The sequence below is a fragment of the Anabas testudineus genome, chromosome 12 (genome assembly GCF_900324465.2).
Source record: "Anabas testudineus chromosome 12, fAnaTes1.2, whole genome shotgun sequence".
Lineage (NCBI taxonomy): Eukaryota > Metazoa > Chordata > Actinopteri > Anabantiformes > Anabantidae > Anabas > Anabas testudineus.
The window spans coordinates 6,825,972-6,849,035 of record NC_046621.1 but is presented as its reverse complement, the minus strand read 5'-3'; the positions used below and the strand labels follow the sequence as shown (position 1 = coordinate 6,849,035).

Genomic DNA, 23,064 nt, shown 5'->3' with positions numbered 1-23,064 from the left:
CACCATATTAAACTTTATAAGCTTAGCTACGTTTGTATGGCCACTTCTCATTTATAGTTCAGTCTGTTGTTATAATGGCTAGAAGACTGTCCACCTTCCAGGAGGGAATTATTGCGATATAAAACTAAGCAGGTTATTACCTACCTAGTGTGCATATACATCTGAACTGAGTTTATTTTTTCCCATAAACACTGAATTTGTGCTGTAACATCTTCTCTGTTATTTTGGTGCCATCACAGGTGTGTCCCCAGAATCACAGGCTTCTCTTTGAGGTGTTTGATGAAAACAGATTGGTAAGCTTCACACTTCATAATCTCTAACCCTGCACTCCCCCTATTACCTCAGACATAATTTTTATATTTGGTTGTCATATTTTAACAGCTCTCACCAGTTTATTTATTTAGTTCCACCCCTTCGATACGCATCCATGTTTTAATCTATGTCGTGATTTATTTCTACTTTAAACTATTCAGGAATTTTATTGTCTTGATCACATCTAATTCTATTTCCTTTACTGATGATAAGCGATCCAGTAGTACTTTCTTTTATGATGTAGTCTCAGTTATGCCAATAAAACATCATGTGCCACCAAATAAAATGTGGTGATGTTGCTATGTGCCTGTATATCATTCTCAGTCAGTTACTGTACCAGGAATAGTTCTGCTTATATTTCAATACAGGGATGCACCAACAACCTTGAGTGAATTGTATTGCCTAACCCTGCACCCCTGTATCATCACACTTTTCTTGTAAACTCTTTGACAAATTCCCAGATTTGATATTGCAGCATTTTAAGTATAACCTTACTCATAAATGTTCATCCAAGAGAAACACACAATTGCTGTATATTTTGAGGAAAGGTGAATAGAGGTGGTGTATACTGTGGTTATCTAGAATTTTCAGCTTTACAAATGTAGTCCACTAACAGCTCCTACATTCCTCTGATGTCAGATTTCTCAGATTTCCCCCACAGATGAGTTTCCTTGAGTTGTGAAATTAATCCTGTTGTAGGCCCTCTGTTGCCATGACAACTAGATTAAATGTCTGCACAGTGTCAAGTATTGCAGCAGTTAAAAAACAACACAATGTCCTGATAATTAATTAATTAATTCACACTTGCATACACCCTTCGCCTTGGTAAACCATCTCCAGATGAGACAGAAGCAAGTGCTTGTTGACATAATGAAGACAATGTTCTGAAGTAATCAGTGCAGTAAGGAAGTTGGAACTGCATGATGTTTGTTTCTTATTTCTTCCTCTGTGATCTGCTTCTGGAGTCTAATGTTTGATAAAACAAACAGTGGATGCAGCCCAACATAGTATTGGTGTTCTTGGCCGGATAAGGCACATTTTGTCTGGGCACAGGCTCAGGTTTGCTTCTTTTGGAGGACCAGTGTGGGAGTGTTTGGGAATGTCTTATTTTAACCATTCATTCTGTAGCTTTCCCGATCTTTTAATCAAGTAAAGACAGGTAGGCTTTATGATTAAATTTTATTCAGCAACTTAAGCAGGTTTTATATATTAATAAAATCAGTGCATACACTGATATGCATTTTGTCCCTGGCCCTGCAGAGGAAAATCAGTGGAGTTCAGCCCACTAAGAAAAGGCCAGCTTTAATTTTTCCTTCTCTATAGTCAAGTATAAAAGAAGGTGACACAAGCAGCCACGAGCCCAGTCTTCTCCTTATATGTCTGAGGAGGTTCTTTTCAGTCTGTAGGTGCATGCCAGAGCAGCTCCTCCACCACAGCCCTGTGTTTCTTTGAAGGGGCTGCTTCTTCTCGTGCATGCAGTAATTTATGGTTTATTTGTTAAATGAGATGAAAAGTTAATAACTAGCAGCTAAGCCTTCTGATGTAGTATGTTTTATAGATTGTGGTTTACGTACATGACCTTACAGAAACTAAGTCGTAGATACAGTTTTTATCAACTAATGTAAGTGCCTACAAAATTTAGGAGAAGTAAATATGAGACTAACATTTCACATAGTATGGAAAGAAAGAAGTGGAATAGCTGTGCACAGTGTTGCTCTTTGTTTGAAGCAGGCATGTTATGTCATTTGGCAAGCTGGGCTTGTTGCCATTAGACCACACATTGGCATTTTGTTTCTTTTGTGCAGAACATTCTCCATAACATTTCATACACACATTTATTGACTGGGCCTAACGCTGCAGGCAGTGTGTCATCGCTGTACTGTACCTGGTTGCCAAGCCTCGATTAAACTGTATCTTGCAGTCTCGTTTTTCTGTATCCAGTCAATATTACCTGCCTCCTTGATGCCCACTGGTTCACAGAGGTTTTTTTTTTTGTAAAATTGTTTTCTTTAAACACCATTGTTGTGCTTTTTTGTGCTATCTTGCTTTTTGAGACAGATAAGGTGATATAATGTCAGCTAAACCATGATAAGACCAAATTATCATCTGTGCTTTGTGTGTGCTGTGCATGGAGGCTGGCCACTCCTCCGCTTGCTGTGGCCTCATGGCAAAGTAGCCTAAAACTCTGATTTTTACATGCTGATACACAATTGTGAATGACTTTGCTGTCTAGCAGCATAAAGCGTTCACTGATGAATATGATGAAATGTCTCTCTCGGTTTTACCTTGTACTGTCGCCAAAATATTGCAAGTGTTAAAGCATCAGCATTTAGGCACTGCAGACTAGAATCACAGCTGAGTCGTACTTTGGGCCGTTTCTGAATGCAAACACAGTGGCCTATAAAACAACTACCCAGTTAAGTGTTTGCCTGTGTAAGGGAGACAGCATATGTCTATTCTCTTTGAAGTAGACTTGGATATCTTTCCCCAGAGAGAGCTGTGGTGTTTGCCTTATCAAAGCTGCAGTCTGTCAGATATTCTGCTCTTCACTCTGCTACTGACTTTTCCTGGTCCATTTTTAGCAGCAACTTCCTTATGACACTTTTTTTTTTATTTCCATGCCACAAGAAGTAACAGTGCTCAATTTGTCTTCCAGATTTGCTCTTAGATTTTTTTGTGGAACTGTTTTCCCTAAGTGACATTGGGTGGGGCATTTAGCAAGAAAATCTTCACTTCTTTTTGTGACCATATTGTTTGTTGATGACACATTGTGTGTTTGTCTACAACAGTTTTATTGATATATGATATGTCTTCCTTTTTTGTGGGCCATGGTGGGTTAGGGTTAACCCTTACAGCAGAAAGGATGAGGGCTATGGTTTTGAATCAGTACATTATTGACAGTGGGGTATTGATGGTGATGATCATACTGCACAATATTTCAATGTATTATGCCTTTTTTATATTCAAGGAAGGCAGTAGTACTACAAGAAACTGAGCAACAGATGCTTACATAGTAGTTTTAGATAAAGGTAGGAAGTGGCAGCTAATCTTAAAATTAAGTCTATACTGTGCAAAACCAGGAATCAGGACATCAGTGAGAGGTGTGGAGAAATGGGTGGGGGATTGACAAGATCATATGATAAACAGAGACAGGGATGGACAGGGGTAAGTAGGATTTCTGTGGAGGACCAGTTGGCACTTGAGGGCAGCATGGGGTTGTAACAGTAGGTGGTGGGGCCATGTGTAGTCATATGACTGACAGGCAACCCACTGTCACCTCGGAAACCAGGAGCGCTGGCCGCTCTTATCCAATCATGTTAGGAATGCTGGCCGTCACTTGGCCCAGGCTATTTCTGCTGTCTGTCGCTAGTACTTGGTAGTGCTAAAAGTACAGGGATCCTTCTTTTTTTGTGTTTTCACTCACTGTTCTTTTCACCCTGCCATTCTTAAAGCGTGTGCTGTAGAGTTGTTAGCTCTTTTGCAGTGGCTATTTAGTTTTTGTGGTGTGACTTCTTTCCTCTGAACAGTTTACTGTGGGAAGGAAAGTTGTGGAAGAGACTTGGAGAGGGTGGGGGGGGAGTGGAAGAAAAAAGGGGATCAGTCATCTAGCCAGCGAGAGAGAAGTGGGCGACACTGAGAGACTGAGACGGGAGCCAGAGGAGAGAACCAAAGAGCCAGTCAGAGAAAAAGTGAGAGGGAAACGGAGCTGCGGGACGTGAGGTGAAAATGGCACAACGTCTGCGTTTGTACTTTGGCTCAGGCCGCAGTAACACAGCACCGGAGATACTGGAAGGAGACTCGGAGGAGCAGCAGGGAGACAGTGATGTGGTCACAGGAATCCGCATGGAGCCACTTTTGTTATCTGGGCCTTCTCAGGAGTCAACTGCGCCACACGTCCCATCAAGGGGTTTGGGGCTGCGCTCAGAGCCTTCACTTAAACGTAGCTCTTCCATGTTTATACCCCAGCTCACCGCCTATACTGAGCCACGGCCTACCAAGAGCTCCTCCATGCACATTTCCCTCCAGCGTACCAATGGATCAAGTAATGGAGATTTTAGTGACCACACTGATGATGTCCCGCCACCCTGTTATACTCCTCCAGGACCTGCGCCTGCCTACACAGAACCACTGATTCAAGCAGATGCTCTGGGACAGTCGCCACCTCCGTACTGCAGCCGAGATTCTTTAAATTCTCAAACTTCTCTGACAGAGCCGAACCTGCCCAAATGCAGGGTCTTTAGTATTGGTTCCAATGGACATATTATGTATAGCAGAGGCCAGCCTGGCATCAGTGTTAGTGGTATTTGTGTCCGGAGGAGCGCTTCTGATGGCTCAGACATGCAGCATTTCAGAATTCTCCCATATGGCGGTACAGGCTGGTCTGTCCAGCAGCAGAACTTGGACCAGTGGACTGGTGTTAATGGTGGAACACCGAGACTAGTGTTTCAGCTCCAGCAAAATCAGAACCAGGATCAAAACCAGGGCAGGCAACAGGCTGTATCCCAGGAAGAATGCACAGAAGTTGGCTTTACCACTTCAAGGGCTGGCCGTATAATACGTTACCCCAGAGTTCAACTGGAGAGAAGTTCCTCTCATCAAACGCTGTTGCTGGAGAATCAACACCAGAAAGCTGGTGCAGTAAATCAACTTGCAGAGGATACCCAAACAGACATGGAGACACAGAGAATGGAAGCAAGAAACAGATCTAATGGATGTATTTTTAAAATTGGTGGAGATACTACCAGAAGGCAGCCTCAATTCAAGATATATTTTACTCCGGGAGGAGGCGGAGATCAGGATGTGAGCCTTGGCAATGATTTGGTGCTGAATAATCCCAAGGTAAAGACTATTGGAAAAGCTTAGTAGCACTGTTTGCCTGTCTCACTGTTTGTTGAAATAGTAAAAGATTTTGGTAGGTTTCCATGATTTGTTTTATTTTATTATAAAAAAACATTATCAAAACAAATCATAGTCTAGTTGTTCTAATAGATAAAAATGATAGTAGTAAACAAATAGAACAAAAAGTAGGTGGGCCATGAGTAACAACATGTGACATGGGTATACTAAGTGAAATGGAAGAGCAGTGAAATTTTAGATTATGTCAGTAGTTTTCTGGTTCAGTTCGAGAAGTTGCTAGTAGTAAGTTATTTCAGATGAGGAGAGATCCATGTGGTGCAGGAAGAGGGTGGTGACATTCTGGGAAGGGAAAAACACAGACAGGGTTTCACACGCACTGGCTTTCTTTCGCTTTATGACCACAGACATTCAAAAATGTACACACATCAGCCAATTCAGTCCTAAAAGTAAAACAGTAACAGGCTAATGGATGAATGGGTAATTTCTCATTGCACTTCTGCACTTGTTGCCTTCTGTTTCACAGAAATGTGACGCCTAAGTTTGTTAATACCCTTAACTGCCGCCAGTGCTCTTTAAGTTGGCTGTTTCTATCTTTAGTCGGGTTCGAGTACGGTTGTTGAGCGGGCAGGTGGCATGTCATGTTTGGCTCAAGGCTGGTGTGGATCGGTATACCCGCAGCTGCTCTGCAAGTGATTAAGACTAAGAAGTCATTACAGCCTGAATGGTAATCAAGGAGTTACACAAACAGTATTAATGTTTCCTGAAAGACCTGAAGTATCATAATTCATAATCCAGTTACACTTGCCACAAGGATACATGCAGTATGCTAAGAATTGCCAACCTTGTTTATTTGTAAATATTAGAAATATAAGATTTGGTCAAATATTTCTGGTTCTTCACATTATTTTAGGTTTATTTTTAGCATTTCTTGACTACACTTCGACCATGCTCTCCTTTCCTGTATTTTAAAGCACATGCTATTGTGTTACCCTGGGGCTTCACTTGTTGGCTCCATTGTTGTCATGCAACAATTTAAAGCATAATGACAGGTCTATCCCGACTGGCAGCCTGGAGTTGGAGTGCCCCTGTTTTAAGCCCTGCGTGGTACTACACGTGTGTCTTTTTGTGTTTGTGTGTGCCAGCTAGCTACAGACAGCTAGGCCACAGCATTGTGCCCTTGTTACAGCCCTGCCTTCACTCCCTGCAGTTTCCATTCACAGAGAGCTCTTCCAGGCCACTGGGCTGGCTATATTTACCTGAGACACGGTTGTGGATGGACAGCGAGGGGAGCTCTCTTTTTATTTTGGTCCAGTAGCATTTGAGGGATGCAAACAGCTATTGTTGTTAAGGGCTTTTCTCTGTCGGCTTTCATCTCTCAGAGTTGCACACCATTGTAATTCAGTTGTGTCAGCATGGAGACTGTTGAGTAGGTGAGAACATTTTCACACCTCAGTGACAGTCTGGACTAATTCCAGGTTATCCTATATCACAAACTCTGTCTGTTACCACTTGTTGATTCATAAGAGTTCAGTTACAGATAGCAATAACAGTTCCTGAATTTATCTGCCCAATAAAATATAAGCCCCCTTCTTCATTACCCCTGTGGTATGCATACATTTTGAGTAGTTTTTGTTTGTCATTGATCAGGTACAGTGCAGGCACATAGAATTTCATTTTTGGTGCTGACATCATTGAATAATTTGGCAGCTACATCTTTTTCCATAAACTGTGTCCTTGAAAACTGTTGATATTGTGTTCTGTGAGAGTAACAGCAACATTATCATTCATCTACGTTATGATGTCTAAAAACACAACTATCACTATACATCTAGTAAGTGTGTAACAAGAAGTGTTTATGATTTGAATGAACTATTTTGTGTTTTGGATTTAGCTACATACAATTGTCCATTTGCGTCATGGCTCTTTCACTCTTCACTTGTTTGTGAAGTCTGTGGCACCCTTCCTATCCGGGTGTAACCTGGCCCTCAGAGGCAGCTGCAGGCTCAACAGTGACCCTTTGATGACTCTGCAATTATATCCCTCTGCATATACACACACTCGCAGCTTAAAATCTTTGTTGTGATTAAGGACAGAAAAAAACAGCCACATGTCCAGGTGTTCTCATGTGTCCCATAGGATACTGCGGTTGAAACTGTCCATCTCATGTGGTCACTACTGTTTATATATTCAACTGTGGTATCAAATGGGAACAAATGCTCATAGTGACTCATCAGTGCCAAAGAGCTTGTTCAACATTAATAGTAATCCTAAACGTTAGCTTTAGAAGCAGTTTTTAAAAGGTTTGACACAAATTCACAATACATATTAGCGCTACAGATCAACATACGCTAGAGAATGTAACATGGCACTCTTTTACTCATGCTGTGGTACAGGTTACTTTGGTTGCTCTCTCCTTTACTGTTTTGGGAGTTGGGCAAGCGATAAATGGATCGTCTGTTTGGTTTGGGAAATGAAAGCAGATACTGCGGTAATTTACACAGCAGTGGCTCTGGCTTTTCCAGGAAGAAATAGTTTAAACTGAGTGTGTCAGTTTGTGAATGTGGGTGGTGGATATGTGTGAGACAGAGAGAGAGAACACACATGTATTAATGAGTGTCTGTTTTTGCCTGTGCATTAATAGCCCAATGTTTTTATGCAACTCATTTGTAACCTTTCACCAGTGAATTCCAGGGTTGTTAACTGGTGTGAGGCCAGTGCACTCACTTCCAAAACTGCTTTTACCTTCTCCTTCTAATGAGAACAAACCAGTGTGACTGGTGTGCACCCTGTCCTTGCATCAGTGTGAAATATGGCATGCAGCCAGCATTTTTGTAAGAAACTGCCAATGAAGGCCTACAAGCAAACATTTATTATATTGTCAACATTGACAACTTTTTCTCACCACAATTTCTTTTCAAAGCTCTCCTGTGCTTATTGAATGTTCAAAAGAAACCACTAATATTAACTTTCTGTTTTTACACATGCCTTGTATGGATCACACAGTGTTTTTATGTTGTGCACAAGGACATCAAAATTTAATCACCATTGTGTGCAGTTCATCAGACTGCACAGTTGCTCTTTTACTAAGAGAGTCTTTAGTTGAGAACAGTATTTTATTGTTCATATTTTCATTATTATTGGCCTTTTGGCAACCCAGAGGAGTATCACAGCTCAGCCTGAGAGATGCTGGAGTAAAAGAAATATCACACATTGTTTCAACCCACCTCTTCCTGTCAAACCAGTGTCTACAAATAGGTATTGTTGTTAGTTAATGCCTGTTGTCTAAATAAGTTGTGTCCCACACACAGGCTTCCAAGAATGGGCTTTTCCATCTCGGACAGGTAATCACAGCCTTCAGTGGGGTCTGCTGCAGTGCAGTGATCATGTCTCAATCTCTCCCTTTTTCATTTGGTCTTCATTAATTATGATAGAAGGATGGACAAACCCACTGGCTTTTTAAATCGAAACGCCAACATTCCCCAGTTCTTCCCTGTTGTCACATTCATCCCTCTCTCCCCCTGTCTTGCTAACTTGGCTTCTAATGGTGGCAGTGGATGTTGTTTTTCCTTACTGGGTTCATGGGTTCTTCTCCTATGAAGTGCTACCAAAGGCCTGTCCATAAATAAAACAGACTGAGCCTTCTGCTTAGACACCTGTGTGAATCTGTGCTGTCACTTCATAAACCACAACACACTACAGTAAATACTGTGTGATACTTTCACTAAGATGTGACATAAATTGCTAAGAATTGCTAAAATATTGATGCTTTTTACTGCTTTGGAACGATTTGAGATTTGAAACCCCCACAGGTGTTCATAAATAAGGCTAGAAGTTATTTCTGGATGGTGCTCTTAGTAAAATGAAAACTCTCACTCTTCAATCTCTCTATGACAAATGCAAAATTCTGATGGGTTTTCTGATTCATTAGGTAATTCACCTCAGCATTGTGGTTTCCCATTTCTTCCCTTGCTGGAAATTTAAGTGTTTCTCAGACAGAATCTCACAAAGCTATTTCTAGAATGAACCCACTGAAGGTGACCTTTTTGTTTTCTTCCTTAGACCAGAGATGATTTCCTGGGTCAAGTTGATGTTCCTCTCAGTCATTTGTCGGTGAGTTTTTTGCATCTTTGTTATTGTGTGTAGCCACAATGACTGTTGTAACAATGCTTTGAGTACTCAGCTGTTCCTTATCTTCAATTTTATGTTGCCACAACCTCTATGAAGGTCAGTCACAGAGTGTGTTTGTGTGTGCTTTTCATAAGTGTGAGAAAGTGATAGGCACACAAGCAGGGTTTTGTTATGATCAAACAGCACACACCTTCTTAGAAATGGAAAGCGTGCTGTCTTGAATGTAAACAGAAGTGCCTGTCCTGGGGGTGAACCAGTAGGAGCAGTGGAAAAAGCTACACTCAGATAGACACACTCACATGTACTTAAATGGAAACTGTGGAGTCCAGAGCGATAACGGCTTTTGAAAATAATCACATGCAGTTATGGAGTTTTTTGCAGTTTGAACTGATGCAGATAAACATGACCTGAAACTCAACTCATTCAGGACCTGGACCTCCTCTGTGCAGCTGGGAACTGTGCTGTCAGACTAGTTGTAGCTCTCCAAAGTTCTGTATAAGTTGTAAGCCTTAAAAGCATATCAGTAAAAGGTGTTGGGGTTAATTATTAATGTCCTTTTAGGCTCCCACAGGGCTAGGGAATTAGTAGCTTATAAGAGCTACAGCTGAGTCATGTTTAGTGATGAAGTCATTGGAAAAGACAGAAAATATTTGGTCCTGATGGAGCTATTGCTGCCCAATACTGAAATTTTAATTTTAGCAATAAAACAAATGACTGAGCATGCTGTGCTTGTGTAGATGCCGTGATATAAATGTTGTATTTGATTTGATTTATTAGTCTTGTCATCGTGCATGTTTTAGGAATTGCAGTCGTATTCATAGTTACTGGACATTACTTTACTCACCACTGTTTTTTCTGTACTAACTTCTCCTAGATACTTGTCGTCTTTTACTTTTCATGAATCACGCCAGCTGTGCTGACTCATCAGAATCACTCTGGTAGCTACACTTGCCCAGTGGAATCATGAGCTACTTAAGCTGTTTCCAAACATAGTTTCATGCACCATACAGCGTAAAATATAGTGCCAACTCATGTACCTAGTCCTAGTTTGCATGGGTCACATGTAAGATAGAACATGTGTTGCTTCTTTTAAGCAGGTATCTGAATACATTATTTACAAAATGTCATATTAGTTGTTCATCTCAAGGACAATTTGATCCCAACAGCTTCATCATATGAGTGGTTTGCTTTTGATATAGAAATCTTAATAGGGAAGAATGTGGTGAGCAGCGAGTGTAAACAGAGAACAGTAGGATATTGCTGCGAAGACCTTTTTGCTGTTCAGTATGTAAAATAAACCCCTGCTTTGCAGCACAGCATCTGGCTGTGCAGAGCTGTTGTAGTGATACTGCTCATTAATGACTCAGGTATAATGACTAACATGTGCATTTGCTTGTGTGTTCAATTGATTGCTGTTAACAAATGCCTCTTAATTTGCAGACAGAGGACCCTGCTATGGAGCGCCCCTACACATTTAAAGACTTCCTCTTGCGTCCCAGAAGGTCAGTTTTATCAGATGTGACAAGCAGGATGTAACAAGTAATCAGTGAAATGGATGCAACTAATAAAACATATTAGATTAAGCTGTGTCTGGTTTGCCCCAATGAATAAGAAGAGTAGACTGTGACATATTATTACATTTACAGCGGCTTTAGTCAAGAGCTACAAAATTATGCAGACTGGTGTCTCTCCCGAGAAAGCGGAGGGTTCATGTGATGGTCAGTTGAACACTGAAGGTGAAAGACCATTTATTACTGATAGGCGGTTTGGAAATTCCCGAACATTTCTAAACATTAGCCTAGTAGGGGTCTGAGGGTGGCGTACACCTGGTTTCAGTCTGCTGTTTTCAAGTGGGTTAGATCTTAATGATGTCATCTTTCCAGTCACAAGTCTAGGGTGAAGGGTTACCTGCGTCTCAAGATGGCTTATCTGCCCAAACAAGGAGGACACGAGGAGGAGGCTGGAGAGATGAGGGAAGAGGCTGAGGTAAGGTGTTGGCCACTGTTGTCTGCTAAATCTAGTCTTAACTGCTGACTTGGCATTACCTAATGCAAATTTTTGACCGTCTTGTTTATAATAGTCTGAAGCCAAACCAGCTTCTAGTTTTATTTCTTCCTCCCACACAGAGAAAACACAGTTCTAAGCTCAGAGATGAAAGTACATTTGGACAAATAGAAATATGAGAGTGGTTTTTGCTGAGGCTCAGAACGGACGGTTTCCTATTTTTATTCTTTTCTCTAAGAATTCCAGCAGAATCTTGCTGCCAGAATCTGGTAAAAGCTTTTTCCAGGTCAGGGTCTGGAAAAACCATTAAAGAAAAATAGGAGCTTCTTCTCTTTTATTTCATGTGTGTTCTTCCATGTGTAAGTGTGGAGTGCAAGAGAGAATGACAGATTTTTTTGCCATTTTCAAACAAACCAAACTGTAATACAGAAGTGTTACTGATATATAGTGCATTTCTCAAGGTTACAGTCTATATTATAACCAGTCCTAGACTATAAAAGTCCAAAATTGTCAACCCTGCTAGTGATGCTGATGCACAAGAATTAGCTCATCCTAAGATCTTGTGGTCAGAGATATTTTAGCTGGCAACTTGTCAGAGAAAAATAAACACCAGTAAATGTTTATAAAAACATTTCACAGCACTCAGAAAAAATTAAGCAGACACAATGAATCAAACATCTTTAATGTGCTTTGTGCTTGAATCTCTTTTTAAACTAAATCCATTTCCAGATGTACATATGCCTCAGACCAGCTGCAACATCACTAAGATAGCGGTGACTTTTGCATCTTGGGCATTAGCTAATGTTCATACTTTATAGCAATGTGAGTTACTGCCTTATATAAAAAGATCTGAACTTACTCCACCAGGGATGGGATGAAACTGCGGACTCAGGCTCCCAGCGACCACAACAGCTGCTGCCACCATTGCCCCCAGGCTGGGAAGAGAAAGTGGACAACTTGGGGCGCACCTACTATGTCAATCACAACAACCGCAGTACTCAGTGGAAGCGGCCCTCCAACATGTATGCCTAATCTCTCTCTTCTGAAGAAATTAGTTTTTGAATAGATTTGCATTATTTAGTAGTTTTTGTTTGTTTTCTCTTTGCATAAAGGAATAATTTGACACCGTGGCAAAATGTTAGCTTAGCTAAAACTTATTTGACACATAACCATTTAAGAAACTGCAGTTTAAAATGACACAAGACTCTAAGAAGTCAGTCTGTTCCTGGCCAAGAAATAGTCCCCCACAAGACCAACCACAGAACCACAATGTCCTTTTCGCATTTGTTTATTATTTTTACAGATCAATGCCGCATTCATGCAATGTCACCACAATGGGAAAAGCAGGAAAAACACCCTTATTCTGATTTTGTTTACATATAATCGCAGGGTGTTTTAGCCCTTGGGCTGATCTTGTGGACACACCAGATGAATAAATAAAATTTGTTATATTAGCAATTCATAGCAGCATGTTTCCAAGTGCAACTGAATGCAAACAGTGCAAATTGGCTCAATCTGTGGAAGACTAATCTAATCTAATGTATTTTGACGTAATTATATTTCCTAGCCATAACGTTACAACTTAATAATTGATTTGTTTCCCCTACAATCTTATCTTTCTGACCATCACATGGCTGGGGCACATCATTTTCATCTACTTCATCTACTGCTATCTACAATAACATCTTCTCTTTCAGGGATGTGATTTCGGAGACTGAGAGTGACAATCAGCAGCGGCAGATCCATCAAGAGGCACACCGTGTTTTCCGTTCGAGACGACACATCAGTGAAGATCTGGAGAACGAGCATCTGGAGCCTAGGGATATGGACAATGTGAGAGAATGGAATATAGACATATGTATAGCGTACACACACACACTGCGAGCTGTCTCATATAATGAGGTCACTAAAATGTTAAAATGTTATTGTTTTGTGGTTGTCTCTGTGTTTCTTGTGTAGTCCTGGGAGCTCATCACAGAGGAAGATTCTAACGACAGCATGGCCCAGTCTCTGCCTGGCCCCTCGTCCATCCTAACACCACAACACCCGCCAACACCCGTCACCCAGGAGTTTGCTGAAGATTTGAATCTGAGGCTGTCACTCACACCCGATAGCAATGGTGAACTGCCAGGGCCCAGCTCTGCTCTGGTGAGACTTGAACACTGTAATTTTCAGTAGTCAAAACCTAAACCACTCCACAGTTAAGTGACTAAATGGTGTAATGATGTGGGCAGTCAAATTGATATCCTACTTACTTTAAAAAAATTTTTTTGTTAATTTTCTTCCTACAGAACCAAATGTCAAGCAGACTCCGTTCATCCAGTATGACAGATGGCGTCAGTGATCAGGCCCAGGCTCCTCCTCTTATGGTACATATTACTGAAAGGCCTCTTTTTCCTCCATCCTGTTCTCTTTCTCCTTGATTTTCTCCTCTTCATGCTATTTTTAGTGAACATCCTATTCTTTGGTCTCTCAATGGCTCAAGCACGTTTCTTTTGTTGTCTCATTTACATCATCTCCGTTGGCATGTCTCAGTGCCTTGGGTGTACCACACTTTAAAAACACCTTATTTTCATTTGAAATTCGCACTTGTTTGTATTCAGCAGATGTTTTCGCCTTTCCTTCCTGCTCCCTTTGGTTCAGCGATCTTACTGTTCATTCTTTTCTTGTGGTCTCAGTAGGATTATAACACCTCCTCCTCCCTTTCCTCTTTCAGTATTACTCTGTGCTTTTTGTGATTCACTCACTTCTGTGTTTGATGTGTTTTAGAAGTGTTGGCTCTATAGGTGTGTGCCTACAGTATAACATTTCAAATAGAAATTAGGGAAGGAAGATTAAGGACACCACCACCAGTGCAAACATTCTCCACAGAGTTCTGAGTCATAGCATCAGTGGAGATTCAGCTCAACAGACTGTCATAAGATCTGAATCAGATGTTTGTCACAAAGCTGAGTCATAGCAGTTAGCCTGGTTTTGTCAAGCCAAGGAAAAATACAGGTGCTGATGTTGACATTTCAGGACTGGATGACAGGGGGCTCATTAAGAAACCAACAGAAGGGAAAATCTGTTGCATGTCCTCCGCATGTCCTGTTAATGCTGTTAAACTCAAAGCTTTCTCTTTAGTTGGCTGAAAGTGATATGAAACTAGTGTTTAGTTGCTGCTCACTTAACTATGACCAGTAAGAAAAATGGAACAGCTGAATGAGACATATTTGCTAAAATATAGAAATTGTTTGAAAGGTTGTGGATATGGCATAACTTCAGTGTTGTACTGATGGAATTAGTGCTTTGGAAATGTGCAGTACACTATGCTAATGTTTGGACAGTGATTGTTGAAATCCACAGGCAATTTTGCCCCTTTTTAATATTTTTTTTACCCAGGTATTTGTTACAATTTTAATATCAGCTTTTATAAGAAAATATGTGATAACCTTAGTAGCAAGTTGCAGGTTGGGTTTAGATTCGAAAAGTAGCTAAATGCAGATTTCAGTGTGTTTGTACACCTGCTGTATTTCAGCTTTATTCAAGAGTTTAATATTCAGAAGCAATAATTGAAGTCATTCTTTACTGCAGTTGAAGCTGTCTACTATTATAGTGCTGGTAGTGGTGCATTGTTACATGCAAATCGAAATGCTAAGTGTCCCCGAGGTGGTTGTAGTTTAGAATAAACAAAATCATATCCAGTGCCTGTCTTTGTGCAGCAATGGCTCAGCTACATTGATACGGTCTTATTGTGATGTCTTTTGGATTGCTTGGATGAAATGACAATTTTGTTGTTTATGTATTTGATCATTTTATGCTTTATGCTTGAGATTCAGACTTTTTCTTAGTTTATGAAAATTTATAGTAAGTCGCTGTTCTAAAAAAATGTCTTTTCTCTGCCTGACTTGGGTTGACAATAAAATGCATTGACTGAGGATCCAATTCATAGTTCTGAGAAAGTAATCCTTGTCTTCCTTCCATCTGGGAAATGCAAAAATGAGCATGTCTGCTGGTCAGACTTTTGATTTGTTTTTGTTTTGTCTGTCTCAAAATTAAAGTTGATTTATTTTCCAAGGTACTGTGCAAACCTACCTCTTGTCTAATCGACAACAGCAGTTTCTTGCCAAATTAATTATGCTCCTTCCTTCTGCAACTGAATCTCATAGTTCATATGCGTCACTGAGTGTCCTTTGTTTTTCTTTTTTATATATTCACAGCCACCACCCTTTACCACTGTGGCTAATAATCACAAGAATCTCCTCCCTTTTTGTCACTCTTCAGTTCGTTTAAGGTCACAACTCCCCAACTCCTTTGTCCATCCAGTTCTTCTTCACTCAACCTATACTCTCACTTGCCCTATTACTTCCATCCAATGAAAACCCCAACATAGTGTTAACTAAAGATTGTCTTCCCCTGTTGTCTACCACCAGCAGAGGTCCCAGACCAGAAGAACAAGAGCTCAAACAGTCTCAGGTGGTGAGGAGCCTATGGTAATATCTCAGTTTATACTCAGTAAAAACCCTGTCTCTCGTATGCCTCTTAGTTCTAAAAACCTCCTGACTAGTTTAGCAAACCACTTTCTTTCATCTAAATCCACACTTGACTAGAAAGCAACATGAGGATTTATACTCACCATTTATACTGTTATATGATCTGTGTTGTTTAGATTTGTTTAAATACCATCTTTCCTGGAAATCAGCATACAAACAACATTTTACATACAATGAAAACAAAGACATAATACATAAAATATTATTGCAAACAGACTTTCTGCAAAGGTCTGTGTAAACATTAATTAGTTGTCTTAATCTTTACTGGCAGGTGATTGGTTTGTCCTTTAAAAAGAATTGGCTATCCATTATTCAAATGATCGCGTCTTTTTTTTTTTTTTTTTTCTCCGATCTTGTGCTGCAGTGCAGTACAGTTGCTGTCCCAAAGTTGCTGTGTTAGTGGTATACATTGAAACGTGTGTGTGTGTGTGTGTGTGTGTGTGTGTTGTCTTGTCTTGTCTTGTGGCAGTGTGGTATAAAAAGCAAAGAGTATTGCCACTGTTTAACCAATGGTAAGAAACCACAAAGAAACATAATAAACTGTAACCAATGTGCGATAGTGCGGTCTTTGCACATTCACATCATAAATATTACCACAGTTCTACTATTTCAGTTATCTCTATTCTACAAATGGTTAATAGTTCACTCAGCAAAGTGGTAATCATCCACTAGCTTTCCCCATGCTGTGTTTCTTGTAGTTTTATATCCGTGTCTTGTTGTGTTTGGTTGTTTTCATTGAGGTTAAAGGCTTCTTTTGTCAAACTCTGTCCCTGAACTGCTTTGTCACTACAGCTAAGTTGGGAAAATATTTTAAAGTCTTTGTCCTGTGGCTTAATTTTGAGGAAAGAAATATGTGGCATGTTGGAGTAACTCTTGACTTTATTGACACCAGTTTATATGAACTTATTTAGCCATTTGTGGCTGGATTCTTCTTTCATGCAGATTTATTTATATATTAAAGCATTTCCTCCACATGTCCGCACATATCCCTAAACATATCATATCACTGATTGTTGTCTTTGCTTTGCTCTCTCTCTACACTTGGCCAGTCTCCCTCGGCGACTTCTTACACCTTGACCACTCCTGGCCTGCCCCCTGGATGGGAGGAGAGGAAGGATGCCAAGGGAAGAACTTATTACGTCAACCATAACAATCGCACCACAACCTGGACAAGGCCTATTGTGCAGGTACAGCAGGTCTGAGGGCTGGCTGGACTCTTTCTATGCATGGGACTGGACCTTTCCTTGACCCCTGTCATGGCTGGACCTGTTCCTCTGATCACAAAGTGTCTTTTTCTGTCTTTCTCTCTGTCCGGTTTCCTCTGTCCAGCTTTATTGTATGTCCTTCTCTTGTCTAGCATTTTGTGTGATTCTCTGGATGAAGTGCAACTCTGCATTGGTCACAACTTTTTAAACTACCCCATGGAGATACAACTGCCACTCCTTCCCTACCTTGTTTTTCCTCTTGGCTCCTCTGTCTCTGTCTGCAAATGAGGCAGCTACACATAGAGACTCCTTTATGTGACAGGGTGTCCAGTTTAATGCTCATTTTCTTTGAAATCTACCCCTTCATTTCTGCTTCTACCAGAGCAGTGTCAGTTATTATATATTTATAGAATATACCTCTTCATCTGTTGTCATCATCACATAGTCTTCCCATTTTCTGATTCTCATCTGTTTTTGTTATTACTCAGAAGTAGAGGAAAATGCCAAAGGGTTTAGATAACATCATAACAGTGCTATGTCTTTGGTACAGAGTCATAACTCATTATAAATGTGGGTTTACTCATTCTGCCTGCTCCTAGGGTAAGAGTAAAAGAATAACCAAGTCTGACTGTGTCACAGTCAGATGCATTAATCATTAATATTCATATTTTAAGTAAAATAAGAAACTGTATCATCCATAGGGCTTAAAAAGCCATGTTTTGACATTTTTAGGAGGAGAGAAAATGTTGTCATTTTCTGTATTCAAAACCTCCCTTGACCTCAAAAGTGCTATTCTCACTGACAGCTGACTGAAGACGGAGCCAGCACCTCAGCAGCAGCAGCAGCAGCAGCATCAGCAGCATCAGGAGGAGCCTCAGCCCTGGTACCCGCATCCACCCCTTCCTCCTCTTCCACTGCCTCCAACAACCACCTCCATGAGCCCCAAGTCCGACGACCTCGTAGCCTCAGCTCCCCTACTGTCACCCTGTCCACCCCCTTGGAGGTGAGAATTAGTCACCTGCACCTTCCTGCTCCACCATACCCATCTTTTTCCTCTTTTCACCACCTGAGGAGTGCTCGTTCCATTCTCCTTTTTTCAGATCTTTATCCTTTTACACTGTCTCTCCACGCAAGCCTTCATTGTACCAGTATCTCCATCCTTTAGAAGACGATCAATCACAATCCTCAGACACCTTCATTAGCCAGTCCACTAATTCCTTCTTTAATAGCACATTTCTCATTTATGTGTCGTCTTCCCATTCTTGCAATATGGAAACTTTAATCTCATCATTTAACCAGTCTTTTCTCCTCATATCTTGTTCTCATCTCTCCATCGAGAATGATTTTCTTTCTTCACACTGCTCTTTCCTTCATCTTCAGTGGATAATGAGCTTATGACTGAGCACAGAGGCAGATGTTAAACAATGATTAGTCAGATGAAATGTCCAAACTTTATTAATCACGATAATGAGTTTGTAGTGAATAATATGCTGTCTTGGCGCAGTTAACATTTTACTCTGCAGAATGTTTTAAAGCAATAGTACAACAGCAATGTTATTCAAATTCATCACAGCTCCCATAATATATAACAGATTAATTTGTATGCTATTTAATCTTACTGTAAATGCCTCAAAGCAACCTTCAAGAAATGTTGTTCATTGAAGTTTGAATGAATGCTCATCATCACTGTGTGTTATCAGAAAGCTTTATATGTGCATATGGACGCTGCTGAGAGTCTCCAGTTTTATCAAACATGTTTTTAATCTGTGCATATTTGTCATCCACATAACATGCTTACAAAATGAATCTCAATGAACCTTAAAGTCTGCAGTTTTGCTATGATGGTGCAGTGGAAACAATATGTTGATCTAACTAAGATCAATACAAGATTTTTAAAAATGGACCCTAACTGCATTTAATGGTGGTGAAGCTCATTTGTTACCACCAAGGGAACAGAACTGAAGGAGATTTAATTAAGGTGCGTGGGCATGTGTCTGTGTGTTAACAAGGTCTTGTTGAAGTATGAGGAAGTGGAAAACTCACAGCAGAATTTAGTAATTACAACCTCCAGAGAAGGTGGGAGGTCTGTGGTTTAATTAATGCACTCTTCTCTCTTGTTAAAAATCAGATCAGCCTGCGATAATTACTGCTAAAAGAACATTGTGATGTGGGAACATACATTATGCTGAACATTTTTAATGTCTACATTGTTGGAATCAGGGAATTGAGCATATCAAGCATTGATTCACATTTCTGACATTTTGACTGAGAACTTGGTGGAGTGCGCAGCATGGGTGTTGATTAGTTTCCTTCCTGCTTTACATGGTAGTGAAGGAAATGTTCTCCTAGATTTCTCAGGTACGATCCTGTGGTGACGACAGCAAAAATTTATTCTAGATCTTTCCTAACCTTATTTAGTTTTCTAACACAATACCAAGGCAACTATTTTGAGACGTGGCGCTTGTTAATGTGCTTCAAAAGATCAGAGATGTTTTGTTTCATGTTGTCAGTCATCCATGTTCCATTACATCGTTAATCCTCTTAACGTCTAACAAGACTCATAATAGTACAGTTCAGTTTTTGTTTTTCCATTTTATTTCCAGGGAGCCAACAACATCCAGGTGCGGAGGGCTGTGAAGGACACATTTTCCAACCCACAGTCTCCACAGCCTTCACCTTACAGCTCTCCAAAGTCACAGCACAAGACACAGCAGAGCTTCCTGCCCCCGGGCTGGGAGATGAGGATAGCGCCCAATGGACGGCCTTTCTTTATCGACCACAACAGCAGAGCAACCACCTGGGTGAGCTAACATGCTGCCCTCACAAGCTGGGCAAGATTTTTTTAATACAATAATAAATTATATTGCTTTACTGTACAGGTTTGTCATTATCTATATTATAGATTAGAACTATATTAATATGTTAATATATAATTAACATAATAACGTTTTAATATTGATAGGTAGTTTATATGTTTTGCTTCTGCATATTTTTTCACAGTTTAAATAATCAAATAGACAGAAAATCTATGTCAGTGACTTGAATTGATCTGAGTGGAGCCCATAGTGACACCTGGTGGGGTGAAACTTGGTTTCATATTTATTTTAGCTCAAGAACTGCGAGATATTTAAGAGATGCTATTTGTAATTATTTATAAAATGATTAAATCTTTTTATTAATAAAATAATAAAAATTGAAATAATCCATAATATGCTTATGTGTCTGTGTTTCTTCCATCTCTTTCTCTCTCCTCTGACAACCAGGAGGATCCCAGGTTGAAATATCCAGTCTATATGAGGAATAAGAACTCAATGGAGCCTGGTGATCTCGGGCCTCTACCTGTAAGTGTGGTCACTGTCAGACCAACTGTGTGTTTAACCTTTGACGTGCAAAACATTAATAACAACCTCACAGAGCCTGTAACTGCCCAACATATGTTTGTGAATTAAGCTTAAGAAAAGGTATTGATTCAACTTTTTACGTCATCAGTGGCTTTTCATGTTGTGGTTTTTCTTCATACATTGGGTTCATCTGTTTAGTGGTCAACTTATGTTTGATATAAAGTGACTTTAGCAGTAAATGATAAGACTGTATAAGAGGTTTCCTTTTTAGTCCTGTTTAAAATGAGATGGTGAGTGGGAGAATGTAATTGGTGAGGGTAAGAAAAGTCTGGGGGCTGTGATAATCCCTAATTAGTAGGGTGAAGCCTGTCTGTTATCTGAACTAATATCACTGTGACAAACTCTCAACAAGTGGGCTAAATGCTACTGTAGATGTTGAATTATCAAAACGTTATGGGTTTGTACATCTCACAGGCTTGTGTGTGGTATGTGCACGTGTGTGTGTTTTCTCTCTCTCTCCCTCTTTCTCTTTTCTCTTCGTTCTGGTGGATCTAATGTATACTACTTCTGCTACACCTGACCATGTCTGTTTGGCAGAACCTACCAGAGGAGGTTGGTTGGTGCCTCCCTCCCTCTGCCTGCCTACTTACCTGTCTGGTCCGGTCCAGTCTGGTCAAATGCCTGCAGACATCCTTGTGCTATTTGTTTTTTTTCCTCTCTCTTTCTCTCTTTTCTCTATCTCTCATGACCGGCATGGATGGACTGTACCTCTCCCCTCCTTTTTCATCAGTATTTTACCCCACTTCCTCTCTCTGTGCGCCCTTCCCTGCACCGCCGCCACCTCACTTGATGATTAACATTTGGAGCTCCCCGCCATTCTCCTGAGAGCCCTCAGACTGTTCCATGTCTGTGTACTTTTATTAGTGTCTGAGGCACAGATAGACGAGTTGGGAAAGTGGAACGAGGTGAGATGCACTGGGTATTTGTTAGAGAGAGAAAGAGAATGAACAAGGATGGACTGAAAGAGGAAAATGGGGTGAATTAGGTGCAGAGGGAGGGTTGAAGGTTTCAAGAAAAACCAAAGCAGCTGTATGATAGCAGAGGGAACTGGCTGTATGCTGCATGTGTTATTGGCTTTTCAATCTAGTCTGTGTTCCTGCAGCTGCAGCAAACTCAGTGGCAAACTACACACACTACACATTCTGTATGCCTGACAGTTTGTCAGACTCTGTCTCTTTCCCTACCCCTTTACTCTCACTCTACTGTAATTTTTTTAATTGCCTGATTGCGGGTGCCGTACGAGTGTCTGTGGCCTGTGACACTGTGCTGAGCGATCACGGTGTCAGTGGTGGTGTACTGGTTTGAACTAGTAGTGGTGATTAACCTTTATGTTGTGGTCATTTCCCTCCCTTGCTGACGTCCCAGACCTGACTCAAATAGGAGAGAGAATCCTTTCAGTTCCTTTGTGGTGTCTGATTGAGCTTGCCATGTCTGCAGTGCGTGGCTGCCCGTGTTTGGACCTATTGGTCAGCCAAGTTCAATCAAACATAAATTAAAAAAGGAAAAAAGTGGATGGATTCAAATGACTATTTGAGCATGGCCTGTTAAATAGTTGAGTGGTGCCTGTGTGCTTTTCCTAATTCTGTGTCCTTTTTGTGCTCCATTTCAGCCTGGATGGGAAGAAAGGGTTCACACAGATGGGCGCACTTTTTACATTGACCACAGTAAGGCTGCATTTTATCTCCTCTGTGTTTGTATTTGCTCATGTGTATAATCCTTGTCTGCCTTTCTCTTTGTGTCAACCAGGTCACTTTTTAATAGTAGCAGTTGCAGCTCAGCCATATTTGTTATTCAGTCAGGAACAAGTAGCAAACCATTGTAGCATTTACTGATTTCAAAAGCTCTTTGTTTTCGGTTTTAATGTCATGCAGTGTAGAGAATATTTTTTAAGATTATTTTTTATTGCCAACTATTATTGGCATTCTAGCTATCATTTGAGAGTTTTACAGAGGAGAGACAGAAATCATGATGAGAGAGAGGGTATGACATGCAAACAAAGTCCTATATCTATTATAGAATCTTGATTTATTAAAGTAACAAGTTGAGCATCAGCATAAATTAATTTGTAGGAGTGTATGGTGACAATTCATCTACATTTGAGATGTTGAAACTGGCAAATAAAAATTCTTTCGAATAATTGCATAAAACAATGACATGAAAATTTGTAAATAAGCAATGAGCTGAGTAAGTGTTGATTAGCAACTCATTAATTACTTAACAAATCATGTCTGCATTAGATTTTACTTAAACCCTAATGGAACCCTGTGGTGCCTAAAAAACATTGTTTGATTTGTGTTTCTATTATCCAGATACAAAGAACACGCAGTGGGAGGACCCTCGTCTGCAGAGTCCAGCTATCACAGGACCTGTGAGTAGTTTCCTCTTACTGCCCTACTTGTTCAGACCTACTCTATGCTCTACTCTACTCTCTTGCTACATGACAACAACAGCCTCTTCTTTTAACACTACCTCTATCAGTCACACACTATCATCAACCCTTGCACAACAGAGACAAATCACTTTGTCGTTACCATGTCACTTAACATGCCAACGCTTTGTCAGTCTGTGCACCACTCCAGATATTGTTCTCCTTCATTGCAATCTCCCCTCACCAAGTTACTCTAC

At 40.4% G+C, this 23,064-nt stretch overlaps 1 protein-coding gene across 5 annotated transcripts in view; it reads left to right on the top strand.

Annotated features, from left to right (window-relative positions):
* Positions 1-23,064, top strand: part of nedd4l (NEDD4 like E3 ubiquitin protein ligase) — a 36,709-nt gene that overhangs the window by 7,634 nt on the left and 6,011 nt on the right. The window contains exons 5-20 of one of the 5 annotated variants that reach the window (XM_026354019.1): positions 240-293; positions 8,478-8,510; positions 9,229-9,279; positions 10,738-10,799; positions 11,181-11,283; positions 12,169-12,323; positions 12,999-13,134; positions 13,261-13,449; positions 13,593-13,670; positions 15,717-15,773; positions 16,883-17,020; positions 17,844-18,041; positions 19,642-19,839; positions 20,302-20,379; positions 22,049-22,103; positions 22,749-22,807. In XM_026354019.1, the coding sequence (XP_026209804.1) occupies positions 240-293; positions 8,478-8,510; positions 9,229-9,279; positions 10,738-10,799; positions 11,181-11,283; positions 12,169-12,323; positions 12,999-13,134; positions 13,261-13,449; positions 13,593-13,670; positions 15,717-15,773; positions 16,883-17,020; positions 17,844-18,041; positions 19,642-19,839; positions 20,302-20,379; positions 22,049-22,103; positions 22,749-22,807 (1,644 nt within the window). Of the gene's footprint in view, positions 1-239; positions 294-3,988; positions 5,152-8,477; positions 8,511-9,228; positions 9,280-10,737; positions 10,800-11,180; positions 11,284-12,168; positions 12,324-12,998; positions 13,135-13,260; positions 13,450-13,592; positions 13,671-15,713; positions 15,774-16,882; positions 17,021-17,843; positions 18,042-19,641; positions 19,840-20,301; positions 20,380-22,048; positions 22,104-22,748; positions 22,808-23,064 lie in introns of those variants that run through there. The other 4 variants (XM_026354018.1, XM_026354020.1, XM_026354021.1 and 1 more) reach the window with 4 other exon arrangements.